This window comes from Suncus etruscus, chromosome 4 (assembly GCF_024139225.1).
Source record: "Suncus etruscus isolate mSunEtr1 chromosome 4, mSunEtr1.pri.cur, whole genome shotgun sequence".
NCBI classification, from domain to species: domain Eukaryota; kingdom Metazoa; phylum Chordata; class Mammalia; order Eulipotyphla; family Soricidae; genus Suncus; species Suncus etruscus.
In genome coordinates this window covers 151454085-151470003 of record NC_064851.1, presented here as the reverse complement: position 1 = coordinate 151470003, position 15919 = coordinate 151454085, and the positions used below count along the sequence as shown (strand labels likewise).

At 41.7% G+C, this 15919-nt stretch overlaps 1 protein-coding gene across 1 annotated transcript in view; it reads right to left on the bottom strand.

The window, feature by feature from the left end:
- Window positions 1–15919, bottom strand: part of POLB (DNA polymerase beta) — a 45568-nt gene that overhangs the window by 27535 nt on the left and 2114 nt on the right. Inside the window, exons 3-6 of the mRNA XM_049771919.1 lie at window positions 14924–14990; window positions 13510–13584; window positions 11789–11847; window positions 1338–1387 (exon numbers count right to left, since the gene is read on the bottom strand). Coding sequence (XP_049627876.1) covers window positions 1338–1387; window positions 11789–11847; window positions 13510–13584; window positions 14924–14990 — 251 coding nt within the window. The remainder of the gene's footprint in view (window positions 1–1337; window positions 1388–11788; window positions 11848–13509; window positions 13585–14923; window positions 14991–15919) is intronic.

The following is a 15919-nucleotide window of genomic DNA, read 5'->3' as shown; positions in this document are numbered from 1 at the left end:
ACTAGGTCAACTGAGTGCAAGGTAAGGATTTTAACTCTTGTTCTATCTCTTCAGTCCATCATCCATTCTAATATGTGGTAGAAATTGTATTTAAACCCAAGTCCATCACTAAAATCTGTCTATATAATTGCCTAAAACATTTACAAACACTATACACGCACACTCTATGCTTGAAAAATATGATTAGCAGACCTAGATTCTATGGTCACATCTTTGAAAGCAAAAATGCCTTTAATAAGTATTAAGTCTCTTACAAACTTTTTTTATTTGTTTTTTCAGGCTACACCCAGCAGCACTCAGGAGTCACTCCTGATGGGCTCAGGGAAACAGGGGACACATGGATCAAACCCAGGTCAGCTATGTGCAAGGCAAGCTGTACTTTAACTCCAGTTTAAAAACTATATGCAATTTAGCTTTTTTTGGGGGGGGGCAGGGGGGACACACCCAGCAGTGCTCAGGGGTTACTCCTGGCTATCTGCTCAGAAATAATTCCTGGGCCCGGAGAGATAGCACAGCGGCGTTTGCCTTGCAAATGACTGATCCAGGACCAAAGGTGGTTGGTTCGAATCCCGGTGTCCCATATGGTCCCCAGTGCCTGCCAGGAGCTATTTCTGAGCAGACAGCCAGGAGTAACCCCTGAGCAATGCCGGGTGTGACCCAAAAAACCAAAAAAAAAAAAAAAAAAAGAAATAATTCCTGGCAGGCACGGGGGACCATATGGGACGCCGGGATTCGAACCAACCACCTTAAGTCCTGGGTCGGCTGCTTGCAAGACAAAAGCTGCTGTATTATCTCTCCAGCCCTGCAATTTAGCTTTTAAGCTGACTGTGTAGAACTTTTAGACAAAAATTAAGGGAGCAAAGCTACTTTAAATAATATAAAAAACTGCAAATGAAACCACTGCCTTTCAAAAACAAAAAATACTTCTTATTCGTTTGATTTTCTCCTGAGTTACAAATCTAAACATGTTTGGTAATATAAACTATATACCTGCTTTCTTTATAGTTAAAAAAATTAAATAAAAAAAAATCATCGTTCAGGGGCCGTAGAGATAGCACAGCGGTATCAACCCAGGAGGGGCCTAGTTCAATTCCCAGCATCCCATCTGGTCTCCCAGCTATCAGAGGTGATTTCTGAGAGCAGAACCAGGAGTAAACCCCTGAACGCCGCTGGGTGTGGCCCAAAAACCAATAATTAATTAATAATAAATAAAGTTTTAAAACAATCATTATTCATGTCTATTAACTGAGAAACACATTTTCAAGCTTTAGTTAGAGCAATTAACAATCCTTCAGGACCATATTTAACTGGGTATTGGACCTATTGGACATACTCACCTTCTAATGTTTTAATCCCTTCATCAACAAACTTCCTTGCAGCAGAGGGACTGCAAAGAAAGTAAAGTAAAATATTAAATGAAAATTAGGATCCTTGTAACAAATAACCAACTTATCACATCCAATACAGAATAATAACTGAACTAAGCAAGACTTGCTAAGACACTTAAAAATAGTGTCACTTGGAATTGAACTGAGATGTGTGACCCCAGCAGCGGCAGCTGTGGGCAGAATTTGGACTAAAAAAACAGCATTTGGAATTGAACTGAGGTGCGTGGTGGCAATTGGCTGTGGGCAGAGTTTGGACCAAACTAAGTGTCATTTGTATTTGAACTGAGGGGTGTGACCCCAGCAGCCATGGATACTGGCTGTAGGCAGAGTATGGATTTAAAAAGGGCATTTGGAATTGAAATGAGGTGTGTGACCCTCTGTGGCAGCAGTTGTGGGCCATGGGCAGTTTGGACTAAAAAAAGCAGCATTTGGAATTGAACTGAGGTGTGTGGTGGCAGTGGCAATGGGCTGTGGGCAGAGTTTGGACTAAAATAAGTGTCATTTGGATTTGAGATGAGGGGTGTGACCCCAGCAATCATGGATACTGGCAATACGCAGAGTTTGGATTTAAAAAAGGATATTTGAAATGGAAATGAGGTGTGTGACACCAACTGTAGCAGCTTTGGGCTGTGAGTAGAGTTTGGACTAATAAAAGCCATTTGGAACTGAAATGAGGTGTATGACCCCAGTGGCAGCAGCTGTGGGCTATGGCGGTTTGGACAAAAAAATAAACAACAAAAACAAAAACAAAAAACGCCTTTGGAATTATATTGAAGTATGTAACCCCAGTCAAGAGGGCAGCTGCTCAGCTTTGGTCCACGGCTATGCATTTATTTTAGACAAAGAGACTCAACACAATTCAGAAAAATGGCACCACACTACAAAGGCCACATAGAATAATAATGCAGAACCCCATCACACCTGTTAACTTATTTTTTTTAATAAAATCTTTATTTAAGCAACATGATTACAAGCATGATTGTAGTTGGGTTTCAGTTATAAAGGGAACAACCCACCCCTTCACCAGTGCAAAATTCTTTTTTTTTTTTTTTTTTTTTGGTTTTTGGGCCACACCCTGTGACGCTCAGGGGTTATTCCTGGCTATGCGCTCAGAAGTTGCTCCTGGCTTCTTGGGGGACCATATGGGACGCCGGGGGATCGAACCGCGGTCCGTCCTAGGCTAGCGCAGGCAAGGCAGGCACCTTACCTCTAGCGCCACCGCCCGGCCCCAGTGCAAAATTCTTAAGAGCCAATCCACATTAATCCAAAACCTCTCTGATCAGGACTTTAGAGAGGAAATGTTGAGCTTTTCAAACAACTCAAGGAAACCATGGACCAGATAGCCTGTAAGATTCAAGAGGATATGAGAGTAGAAATGAGAAAACTTCCAACAGAAATATCAGGGTTGCCTGAACCAGGGATGGCATCCATGAAACATCCAGGTTTGTCTATAACATCACCTGGAAGCAATCCTCTACCACGGAAGACCCTATCACTGCTCAGACATCGACCTGCTCAAAAGAGACTTCCCTTAACACTGAGAAGACTTTAACAACAACGACCTGCTTACAGGACAGGGCTTCCTGCATTGCCCTTTAATGGTGAGGTGAAACGAGAGAACGCTCCACATCATGACTTCAATGTAGGATATGCAGATTCCAGGATCTTTAATACAGAAACGTGATACCAACAACAGAGACTGTGTGAAAAGTGTGTTGGCACTATGGACAATGTCTTGGATTGGACGATAACTTGCCTGGAGCCTAGAGTTGGTCTTATGCCAGGAAACTTCAGGGGTAGGATCTCTTTGTATTTAGGCCAAGGTTATTCCTTTCCATGCCTATCATATTTTGGTGGGCCTATGCAAACAACAATTGCCACTCTAACACCGTTTTTACTGTGCTCCTTTGACTCTAATCCTTAAAAGAAAAAACCACTTAAAATTTGAGGTTAACTTAAGCTAATATGCATGTACATGGAAATGTAAAAAATACTATGCCTCTAATGTTTAAGGAGTTACATAAGTTTTATGGCTTTAGATTGCCTTGTGTGCTGTTAAGAAATATTATAATGTGTTACAATCTTGGGACTTGAGGGACAAAGTAATTGTACATGGATTCTGTTTTATTTATCTTAATGTTCTTTGGCTGAAAGTTCAAAGTTAAGATATCAGCAAGGGGACTTCTTCTGAGAATTATGTTATGGGTGATTGTCCTTCCACTGTAACTTTACCTTGTCCTCTTTCTTTGCATCTTTGTTCTCATAATTAAGAATAAAAAAAATTAAAAAAAAGAAAGAAATATCAGGGTTGAAAAACTGGAAAGCCTCACTAGCAGAGTAACAGAATCAGTGAGCAGAAAAATGAGCTGTATAACATCTCCATACAACAGAAGAGGCTGGAAAAGAACCTTAAAATAAACGATCAGAAGATGGAAGAAATCCTCAAAGAAAGTGAACAGACAATAACAGAATGCTGGGATAAACTCAATAGAAACAATTAAGAATCACTGGAGGTCTACAAACCTCCCAGTCGCCATTACAAAAGCCCCACACTCGCTCAGGAAAGAAAGCCCATTAATCCATTGCCCCACAAACCTCACAGACACTTAGCTTATACCAGATGGTTCTAGGCAGAACAGGTCTAATGTCTCTGTCCCTAAGAAAATATACAGTCCCCAAACCAAGAGAACAACCCAACGAACTAATATACAACATTTCTTTCATATTTGAACAACCTTGCTTACCTAGAATAAACCCCAAAATAGATGTACTGCCAACTACCTCTTATACACTTAAACAGACCATGTTTTTTTTGGGGGGGGGGGTGTCACACCAGCGGTTCTTAGGGGTTACTCTTGGCTCTGTGCTCAGAAATTGCTTCTGGCAGGCATGGGGGACCATATAGGATGCCGGGATTCGAACCACTGTCCATTCTGAATTGGTGCGTGCAAGGCAAAAGCCCTACCATTGTGCTATCTCTCCAGCCCAGCAGACCACTTTTTTTAAAATACCCTGAAACTCCAGCATTCTAATCCACCCAATGCAAAGAAAAAGGGGGAAACTAAGAAAGACACCAACAGCTGGGGATATGAAGAGAATTTCTAGCAAATTTCCAAGTCCTCCAAAGTGTACAAATCCTATAGATGAGGACCTAAAAGCAGCATTTAAATGTCTTAGCAATGGAATTCAAGAAATCACTAACCAAAGAAATTAAGAAATCCATATATAATAATTCAACCAACTCAAAGAAGAACTCTATCATAAGATGAGATAATCTATTCAAATGGAACTAAGAGTACTAAAAAACATCCCAATAAGCCATAATAGCAGAATTACACACAAAGAGAATCACATAGATGAACTTGAAGACAAAATACAAGCCAACAACAACAACAAAAAAGTCAATAAAGAAATGAGAGACAAAACATTAGAAGAAAATGTAAGGTACTTAATGAACAAAGACAAAAGAAATAATCTACGCCTACTAGAAATACCAGAAGGGGAGGAAAAAGGGAAAGGGGAAGAACAAGTAGAGAGGGGAAATAATAGAGAATTTTCCAATTCTCTAGAAAGAGTCGGCTGTACAAATCCAAGAGGCAAAAAGAGTTCCAAACAAAATAGACCCTAACAGATCAACACCAAGACATATAGTAATCCAAATGGCAAAAAAGAGAGAGATGAATTCTTCAAAGCAATAAGGGAGAAAAAACAACTCAAGTACAAAGGAAGCAACATAAGAATCAGGGACCAGCATGGTGGCGCTAGAGGTAAGGTGCCTGCCTTGCCAGTGCTAGCCTAGGACGGACCATGGTTCGATCCCCCGGCGTCCCATATGGTCCCCCAAGCCAGGAGCAACTTCTGAGCGCATAGCCAGGAGTAACCCCTGAGCATCACCGGGTGTGGCCCAAACACCAAAAAAAAAAAAAGAATATGACAAAACCATTCCAGTTTTTTTTGGGAGCGGGGGCTGATGAGGTGGTGCTAGAGGTAAGGTGCCTGCCTTGCAAGCGCTAGCCACGGAACGGACAGTTCAATCCCCTGGCATTCCATATGGTTCCCCCAAGCCAGGGGCGATTTCTGAGCGCTTAGCCATAGTAACCCCTGAGCATTGAACGGGTGTGGCCCAAAAAACCAAAAAAAAAAAAAAAGAATCAAACCAGATCTTTCTTTTTTTTTTTTTTGGTTTTTGGGCCACACCCGGTGACGCTCAGGGGTTACTCCTGGCTATGTGCTCAGAAGTCGCTCCTGGCTTGGGGGACCATATGGGACGCCGGGGGATCGAACCGCAGTCCGTCCTAGGCTAGCGCAAGCAAGGCAGGCACCTTACCTCCTGTGCCACCGCCCAGCCCCCCAGATCTTTCATTTTAAACAATTCAGGCAAGAAGAAAGTGGAATGGGGCCGGAGAGATAGCATGGAGGTAAGGCATTTGCCTTTCATGCAGGAGGTCATCGGTTCGAATCCCGGCACCCCAGATGGTCCCCCGTGCCTGCCAGGAGCAATTTCTGAGCCTGGAGCCAGGAATAACCTCCGAGCACTTCCGGGTGTGACCCAAAAACCACAAAGAAAAAAAAAAAAAGAAGAAAGTGGAATGACATATTTAAACTATTGAATGAAAGAAATTTCTTAACCTAGAGTCCACTACCCAGCAAAACTCTAATTTACATGGGAGAGAAGGTTAAAAACATTCTCAGACAAAAAGAACTCAAGATAACTGTGCTAATCAAACCAACTCTAAATGAACTACTCAGAGATTTATTACACATAGCAAATCCCCAATTGTAACGACAACAACCCTAAACAATATAATAGCACAACAACCCTCTCTGTCAATAATTTCCTTAAATGTCAATGGACTAAATTCTCCCATTAAAAGGCAGAGTAGAGTTGGATCAGGAAACAAAACCCAGATATCTGCTGTCTACAGGAAACACACTTAAAAGTTCAGGACAGACACAGGCTGAGAGTAAAAGGATGGAAATCAATTATACATGCCACTGGGGAAAAAAAAAAAGGTGGGACAGCCGATCAGACCAAATTGTATTCAACCTCAAGAAAGTACTAGGAGACAAAGATGAACACTACTTATTGATCAGGGGAACATTAGACCAAGAAGTACTAATTCTGATCAACATTTATGCACCAAATGTAGAGCCAGGAAAATATGTAAGGTTTTTGCTTGCAAATCTGGAGAAACATATGTATAGAAATGTGATAGTAGTGGGAGATTTCAACAAACCATTATTGCTACCAACAGATCCACTAGGCAGAACACTAGCAAAGACATAAGAGCCCTAAATGAGAAACTAGAAAAAAAAAAAAAAAAGAGAAACTAGAAGAACAAAGTCTAATGGACTTATATAGGGCCTTCCATCCTCAGAAAGAAGAATATACATTCCTCTCAAGTGCACATGGAAACCAGGGTAGACTATAAATCTTATACACAAATAATGATAGAGAAAAAATAGACATTTAAAAAAAATTCCATTCACTAACTCAAAGACCTTGGAGTCAACTTAAAGAGGCAAAGGACCTATACAAAGAAAACTACAAAATACTGCTTCAAGAAATAAAAGAGGACACAATGATATAAAGACACATACCCTGTTCATGGATTGGGAGGATTAACATCATTAAAAGCATTGTACAGATTTAATGCGATTTCTCGAAGAATATCCATGACATTCTTTAAAGAGGTGGATCAAACATTCCTAAATTGTCCCAAAATTCATTTGGAACAATAAACACCCACGAATAGCTAAAGCAACCCTTAGGAAAAAGAAGATGGGAGGCATCACTTTCCCCAACTTTAAATTGTATTCCAAAGCTATCATCATTAAAACATAGTATTGGGGGGCCGGAGAGATAGCATGGAGGTAAGGCGTTTGCCTTTCATGCAGGAGGTAATCGGTTCGAATCCCGGCGCCCCATATGGTCCCCTGTGCCTGCCAGGAGCAATTTCTGAGCCTGGAGCTAGGAATAACCCCTGAGCACTGCCGGGTGTGACCCCCCCCCCAAAAAAAAAAAACCCAAAAACAAAACAAAAAAAAAAAACCATAGTATTGGAATAAAGACAGACCCTCAGATCAATGGAATAGATTTGAGTATTCAGAGACTGACCACAGATATACAATTAATCTTTACTAAAGCAACAAGAAATACAATGCAGAGCAAGGAAAGACTTTTCAACAAGAGGTATTGGGATAACTGGTCAACTACATGCAAAATAGTGAATTCAGATCTCTCTTTAACACATGAATGAACAAAGATCAAACCAAAATATATTAAAGACCTTGATTTCAGACCTGAAACCATAAGAGGAAAATGTAGGCAGAACATTCCATGACAAAGGGGCCAGAAAGATAGCACAGTAATAGGGCATTTGCCTTGTATGCGGCTGACCCATGAAGGACTTCCAGCATCCCATATGGTCTCCCAGCCCTGCCAGGGGCGATTTCTGAGTGCAGGGCCAGGAGTAAATCCTGAGCACCACTGGGAATAGCCCTAGAAGCAATTAATCAATACATAAAGTTAAAAAAAAAAAAAAGAACATTCCATGACATTGAGAATAAAGGCATATTCAAGGAGGAAACATGAATGTCCAAGCATTTGCTCCAACAAAGATATACAAATGGGACTACATTATACTGAGAAGCTTCTCCACTTCAAAGGAAACTGTGATTAGGATACAAAGGCTACCCCCAGAATGGGAGAAACTATTCATCCAATACCCATCTGATAAATGATAAATATCTAAGATATACAACATACAGAAAGAACTTAAGAAAAAAAGTCTAACCCCATTAGAAAATGGAGAAAAGTGAACATTTATTCAAAGAAGAAATGTAGATGGAAAAGACATATGAAAAATGCTCCACATCATTAATTACCAGGAAGCTGCAAATAAAAAGAACAATGAGTATCATCTCACACTACAAAGACTGGCACACATCGCAATAAACAAGAACAACCAGTGCTGGTAAAGATGTGGGGAGAAAAGGACTCTTATTCATTACTGTTGGAAATATTGCCTAATCCAGCCTTTTTGGAAAGCAATATGGATATTCCTCAAAAAACTAGAAACATGATCCAGCAAAACCAGTCCTAGGGATACAACATAGGAACACAAAAACACAATACAGAAATGCCCTCTGTACTCTTGTGTTCCTCACATCACTCTTTACGATAGCCAGAATCTGGAAGCAAACAGGTGCCTGACAGCAAATGAATGTTTAAAGAAACTGTTACATCTACAAAATGGAATACTAGGCTGACATTAGGAAAAATGATGTCATGAAATTTGCTTATTCATGGATGAACATGGAGACTATTATGCTGAGTGAAGTGAGTCAAAGGGAGAGGGACAAACATAAAATAATCTTACTTGGGGCCGGCGAGGTGGCGCTAGAGGTAAGGTGTCTGCCTTGCAAGCGCTAGCCAAGGATCAGGACCTCGGTTAGATCCCCCAGAGTCCCATATGGTTCCCCCAAGCCAGGGGCAATTTCTGAGTACTTAGCCAGGAGTAACCCCTGAGCATCAAACGGGGGTGGCCCGTAAAACCAAAAAAAAAAAAAAAAAAAAAATCTTACTTATGTGTGGGATGTTAAAAAAAAAAAAGGAAGACTGGGGGCTGGAGAAATAGCATGGAGGTAGGGCATTTGCCTTGCATGCAGAAGGATGGTGGTTCAAATCCTGGAATCTCATATGGTCCCCCGAGCCTGTCAAGGGCGATTTCTGAGCATAGAGCCAGGAGTAACCCCCGAACGCTGCCGGATGTGACCCAAAAACCAAAAACCAAAACCAAAACAAACAAAAAGACAGTATGGTAATAAGATCCAGAATATCTAGAAACAATTGCTGGCAGGAAATGTGTACTATACAGCAAAACAAAGTGTCTAAAGGGAAAAAATAAAGGAAGAGAGAGGAGGGAGAGGGGGAGAGAGAGGGGGGGAGATATAGGGAAGGGAAGGGGAAGGGGAAAGGAAAGGGGAAGGGAAGGGAAGGGGAAGGGGGGGGGGGGGAAGGGGAAAGGGGAGGGGAAGGGAAGGAGAATGGGAGGGGAAGGGGAGGAGAAGGGGAAGGGGAAGGGGAAGGAGAAGGGGAAGGAGAAGGGGAAGGGGGAAGGGGAAAGGGGAAGGGGAAGGGGAAAGGAAGGGGAAGGGAAGGGGAAGGGGAAGGTGAAGGGAAGGGGAAGGGAAGGGGAAGGGAGGGGGAAGGGAAGAGGAAGGGGGAAGGGGAAGGGAAGGGGAAGGGGAAGGGAGGGGGAAGGGAAGGGGAAGGGGAAGGGAGAGGGAAGGGAAGGGGAAGGGGGAAGGGGAAGGGAAGGGGAAGGGAGGGGGAAGGGAAGGGAAAGGGGGAATGGGAAGGGAAGGGGAAGGGGAAGGGAAGGGGAAGGGGAAGGGAGGGGGAAGGGAAGGGAAAGGGGGAAGGGGAAGGGAAGGGGAAGGGGAAGGGAGGGGGAAGGGGAAGGGGAAGAGAAAGAGAAAGAGAGAGAGAGAAAGAGGAAAAAAATGTATGCCCAAAGATAGAAAGGAGGGGCTGGAAAGATAGCACAATGGTAAGGCATTTGCCTTTCATGCAGAAGGTCAGTAGTTCGAATCCTGGCATCCCATATGGTCCCCCGAGCCTGCCAGGAGCAATTTCTGAGTGTAGAAGCAGAAGTAACCCCTGAGCGCTGCCGAGTGTGACCCAAAAACCAAAAACCAACCCCCCCAAAAGAACAAAGATAGGAAGGGAAGAGGACATTGGGGAGGGGGAAAGAGAAATTGGGAACAGTGGTGGTGGGAAAACACGTACTGGTGAAGGTGGTTGTAATTTATGACCGTAATGCCATCATGAACAACTTTATCTGTGAAAACAACAACTATATTATGAACAACCTCATAACCACAATATTTAATTAAAAATGGGGGGGGGGGCGAAGTGATAGCACAGTGGTAGGGTGTTTGCCATGCACGCAGGTGACTCGGGTTCAATCCCCAGCATCCCATATGGTCCCCCAAGCCTGCCAGGAGCAATCTCTGAGTGCAGAGCCAGGAGTAACTCCTGAGCGCTGCCGGTTGTGACCCCCCAAAACAAACAAACAAACAAACAAAAGCGAAGAAAGCCATAAGCCTCAACTGAGAAAAAATATATATGCATCTCAGTATCATAACATCCAAGTATTTTATTTACAGAACAAATATGACACTTGAAAACATCCTTCAAGAGATATATCATGGGGGCCAGAGTGAAAGCACAGTGGTAAGGAGTTTGCCTGACACATGGCCAACACAGGACAGACTCCAGTTCAAATCCTGGCCTCTCATATGGTCCCCCGAGCCTGCCAGGAGTGACTTCTGAGTGCAGTGCCATGAGTAACCCTTGTGCGATGCTGGGTTGTGACTCAAAAACAAAATAGATAGATAGATAGATAGATAGATAGATAGATAGATTGATAGATAGATAGATAGGACGACAGATAGATAGATAATGTCATATAAAAAATGTATGTGTGTATATATATACATATATATATAAATAAATAAATGCAGGAAGAATAAGGACAAGGCGCTTTCTAATTTGGGGTGGGGGAGACAAGTGGACAGAATTAGGGGAGAAAGTTAATAAATATCACATAGGACAAACACAAACTACAACATTTCCTTTTTATTTTTTTCTTTCTTGGGCCACACCCATGATGCTCAGGTGTACTCCTGGCTCTGCACTCAGAAATTGCTCCTGGCTTAGGGGAGACCATATGGGACACTGGTGGATCGACCACGGTCCATCCTCGGTCAGCTATGGTGTAAGAGCAAATGCGCTATGGCTGCGCCACCGCTCCAAGCCCGTACAAACATTTCCTAATATGTTGGATCCCCAAAAGGAATGCTCATTTTAACGGAAAGAAAAATTATTTTTGGTATCTGAAACAACTGATTTCATAGAAGTAATATATGAGGGGTTTTACAAAAGAGGCAGCTTCAAAAGAATCATCTTTAGTCATGTAAGCAATGTAAGATTTTATAATTATGTGAAAAAAGGTACATGTTGACAGGAAATAGCATTTAGTTGACAAAATTTGGGTGACACAATAAAAAAGGGCATGTATATGATTCAGTGGTAATTCCTAGAGCCACTGATGTGCCCAAGGAATTCTACTGTTGGGAAACCTCAGTGTCTCAACATGCATGATATCCCAACATATTGCAAGCCAGGTATGTTTGACCTTTGGCAAGCATTGTAAGCCAATGTGAAACCTCTGACAAGCGCAACTAACTGAGCATTACAACTAAATTGTGCAACCCCCTGTAAGTACCAACAGCCACATGTGTGAGTGATGCCTATCACAACAAAGAAAAGAGAATAGGAAAAAATAAACCAACCCTACTACAGTTGTCTTAGATAAAAACATAGTTCTTACCCAATGCCAGTAACTCGAGTCAGAAAATTGATAGATGAACTTGTATCATCCTGCCGAATCTTTAAGAAAATAAAAAATTGTCTAAACATTAAAAAAAATATTGAAATACTTTAATAAATAAGCCTTATATTTTCCCTTTTTTTTTTTGGGGGGGGTCACACCCAGCAGCACTCAGGGGTCACTCGTGGCTCTACACTCAGAAATTGCTTCTGGCAGGCTCGGGAACCATATGGGATGCCAGGATTCGAACCACCATCCGTCTGCATGCAAGGCAAATGCCTTACCTCCATGCTATCTCTCTGGCCCCCATTTTCCCCTTCTCTTAATTTGTGTGACACATCTGACAGCGCTTAGGGCTGACTCCTAACTCTCTACTCAAAAGTCATTCCTGATAATGGGACACTCACTGTACAGGGTGCTGAAATTAGAATTTGGGTTACCCATGTGTAAGTCAAGTGCCTTACCTGTTGTACTCTGTCCAGCTCAGACTAGGATTATCTAAGGGAAATACACGAGTTTCCTAAGAACCTAAAAAGCCTGGATAAGCAAAACATGAAAGTATTCATATAGGAACCAGAGCAATAGCACAGCAGATACCGCATTTGCCTTGCATGAGGCTAAACCGGGTTCAATCCCTGGCATCCTATCTGATTCCCCAAATACCAATAAATGTGATTCCTGAGTGCAGAGCAAAAACAAAGAAAAAGAAAATATTCATATGTATTGTAAGTGGCTACACAAAAATTATAAAGCTATAATCTCTTATCTGAGCCAACATGTTAAAAATATTATAAAAAAACTGAAAGTGACATATCATCATTATAGTTTTAAAAAATAAAAACATTTAAAAAGTGCTCAGGGAGGGTTGGAGAGATAGCATGGAGGTAAGGTGTTTGCCTTTCATGCAGAAGGTCATTGGTTTGAATCTCAGCATCCCATATGGTCCCCCGAGCCTGACAGGAGCAATTTCTGAGCATGGAGTCAGGAGTAACCCCTGAGCACTGCCGGGTGTGACCCCCCCCAAAAAAAGTGCTCAGGGAGTTTAAGCATAATAATCAAGGGTGAGAGAGAGGGGGGGGGGGAAGGAGGGGAGGGAGGGGAGAGAGAGAGAGAGGGAGGGAAGGAAGGAGGGAGAGAGAGAGAGAGTGGGAGGGAGGGAGGGAGGAAAAGATGGAGACAAACAGAGAGAGAGAGAGAGACAGAGAGAGAGAGACAGAGAGAGAATATATTAGTAACTTGCATGTGGCTGATCTAGGTTTGATCTACTGTACTTTACAGGTCCCCAAGCACCTTCAGAATTAACTCCTGAAAACAGTCAGGAATAGGCCCTAAGAACCACTAGAGGTGGCCCCCAAAAAACAAAACTAAAAGATAACAATCTAGTTATTACTAGATGTTACTAAAAAGGAGTCTTTGGCTTCATACATTTTAATCAGGACTTACTTCTGACTGTGCTCAGGGATCATTCCTGGTGAGATTTAGAGAATGAAAGGCGTTACCAGGGACTGAACATAGATCGGCTTCATGCAAAAAAAGCACTTGTTATATGCTGTACTATCTCTCCAGCCCCAGAATTCAAATTTTAAACACTAGCACTTTAATTAAAGGAATAAACTCCACTCCTCTTTCTAGTTTGACCAACATGACTTTAGTCATCCTGCAATGGCACATAGAATAGCTGCCTCAAAGACAGATATAATCAAAGAAGTAAAAATGTTTACCTTTTCTAGTTTCCGCAATTTTCCAGTTGCTAAAAACTCATCAATCTTTTCAGCAATTTTTGTTCCTACTCCAGGCTATATTAAAAATTAAAAAAAATAAAAATTATAAAATATAATGTTAACAAATCACTGTAGGTTAAGTAAAAAATGCCAGTTTTAGAAAATAGAATACAGAAATTAAACCCAGTGGAGAAAAATAATTCTGGAATGATAAATATCTGAACGATTGACTAAAAGAGCAGCCCTGATAATTTCACTCATATGTGGAATATAAAGAAACACAGTAAGATGAATAAATGAATAAGAATCAATTAAAACAGACTGAGATTCTGCATATGGAAACTGAGTCTACTAATATTGAAGAAGAGGGCAGAAGGAGAAAATTGTGGTGAAGGAAGGAATGTTGGAATTCTGGTGGCAAGCATGGTATAGTGATATTGTATACCTAATAGATTAACACTAGTGTAAATTATGGTGCCTCAATTTTAAAAAGTGGGTAAGTGGATGAAAAGGTGAGCCCAACTAGTATAGAACCTTGGTTGAAGCTCCAGGGTGAACTGGTGGTTGTAAAAAGGTTACAGTATGTATCAAAGCAGTAACTGTTAATTTACAAATAGTGGTGAGAGGGAGATCATATGGAGCATCCTGTACTAGGCCCCAAACCCCACCAAGGATTGACCATCCTAGTGTACAAAGACAGGCATTAGTTCTGAGCAGAGCTAAATGTGGGCCCAAAATAAAACTACGTATGTATGCATATATATATTTAGTTTTTGTACCTATATGCCATTGTACTAATCAGAAAGCCATTATCAAAAGAGGTAATAAATATTGAAAATAATTATTGGTGGGATTTTAAATTGGCATTACCATGAAAGATATATATAGAATCCTCAAAAAATATTAAAAACTGGGGTCCAGAGACAAAATTTAGAAGGCAGGGCACTTGCTTTGCACCTGGGTGATCCAGGTTCAATCCCCAGCACCCCATATAATCTGCCAAGTCTGTTCAGGAGTAAGCTCACAAAGCCAGACATGGCACCAAAACAGAAAAACAACCAAAAAAAAAAAAAAATCAAAATTAGAACTACCATATGGGGGCCGGGTAGGTGGCGCTGGAGGTAAGGTGTCTGCCTTGCAAGCGCTTGCCAAGGAAGGACCGCGGTTCGATCCCCCGGCGTCCCATATGGTCCCCCCAAGCCAGGGGCGATTTCTGAGCACATAGCCAGGAGTAACCCCTGAGCGTCAAATGGGTGTGGCCCAAAAACCAAAAAAAAAAAAAAAAAGAACTACCATATGATTCAGTAAGTCAATATAGCTTGAAAAGTATATATCTAAATTTAGATATATGATTTTGGGCAAAACCAACAGCTCCATACATCTGTGATCTCTTCAATTTATTCACTAAACTCACCAATTTCTTAGCTTCTGCTCCACTCTTTATTTTGTGAGGGTACTTTGCTATCACAGATGCTGCTTTTCTATAAGATAGAAAAAAAAAATTAGAATCCAATAAAGTCTAATTCTCTTATAGTTTAATACTCATAAAAACTTCACCAAGATAAATAACTTTCTAACTGGTAATATAATAGGGTAAAGTCAGAAAAATTGCCACTGGGCCAGAGAGATAGCATGGAGGTAAGGCGTTTGCCTTTCATGCAGAAGGACAGTGGTTCGAATCCTGGCATCCCATATAGTCCCCTGTGTCTGCCAGGGGCAATTTCTGAGCATAGAGCCAGGAGTAACCCCTGAGCGCTGCTGGGTGTGACCCAAAAAGCAAAAACCAAAAAGAAAAAAGAAAAAGAAAAACTGCCTTTTTGAAACTAGCAAGATTTGAGCTTAGCCCTATGCTTGGTTCCTGCTCAGTTGCGAAGTTTCCTTCTACTTTCCAATACACCTTTAAAAAAAAAGTCAAATGCTAGCAAGATTCAAGTGATTAGTAGCCTTATATTTCTGGGAGGGAAGTGGACCCTCCCAAGCAATATTCAGGGAATTCAGGAGCTAGTCCCAGTAATACTTGGTCCACTAGGATGGAGGGGTGCAATCTGGGGGCCACAGGGCTACAAGGAGAGGTGCAGATGAGGTTATGAAATGTCAAAAGATTAAACTTAAATCAAATCCCTACATTTGCAAGGTATGTACCACTGAACACTGAGCTGTCTCCCTGGCTTTCTGCTGAGTGAAAAATACCATTGAGCCCTTAAAAGAAATGCTAGCTTTTAGAAACTGATCATAATACTTATAAAAATGTGCTACCTAGGGCCCGGAGAGATAGCACAGCGGCGTTTGCCTTGCAAGCAGCCGATCCAGGACCTAAGGTGGTTGGTTCGAATCCCGATGTCCCATATGGATGTCCCATATGGTCCCCCGTGCCTGCCAGGAGCTATTTCTGAGCAAACAGCCAGGAGTA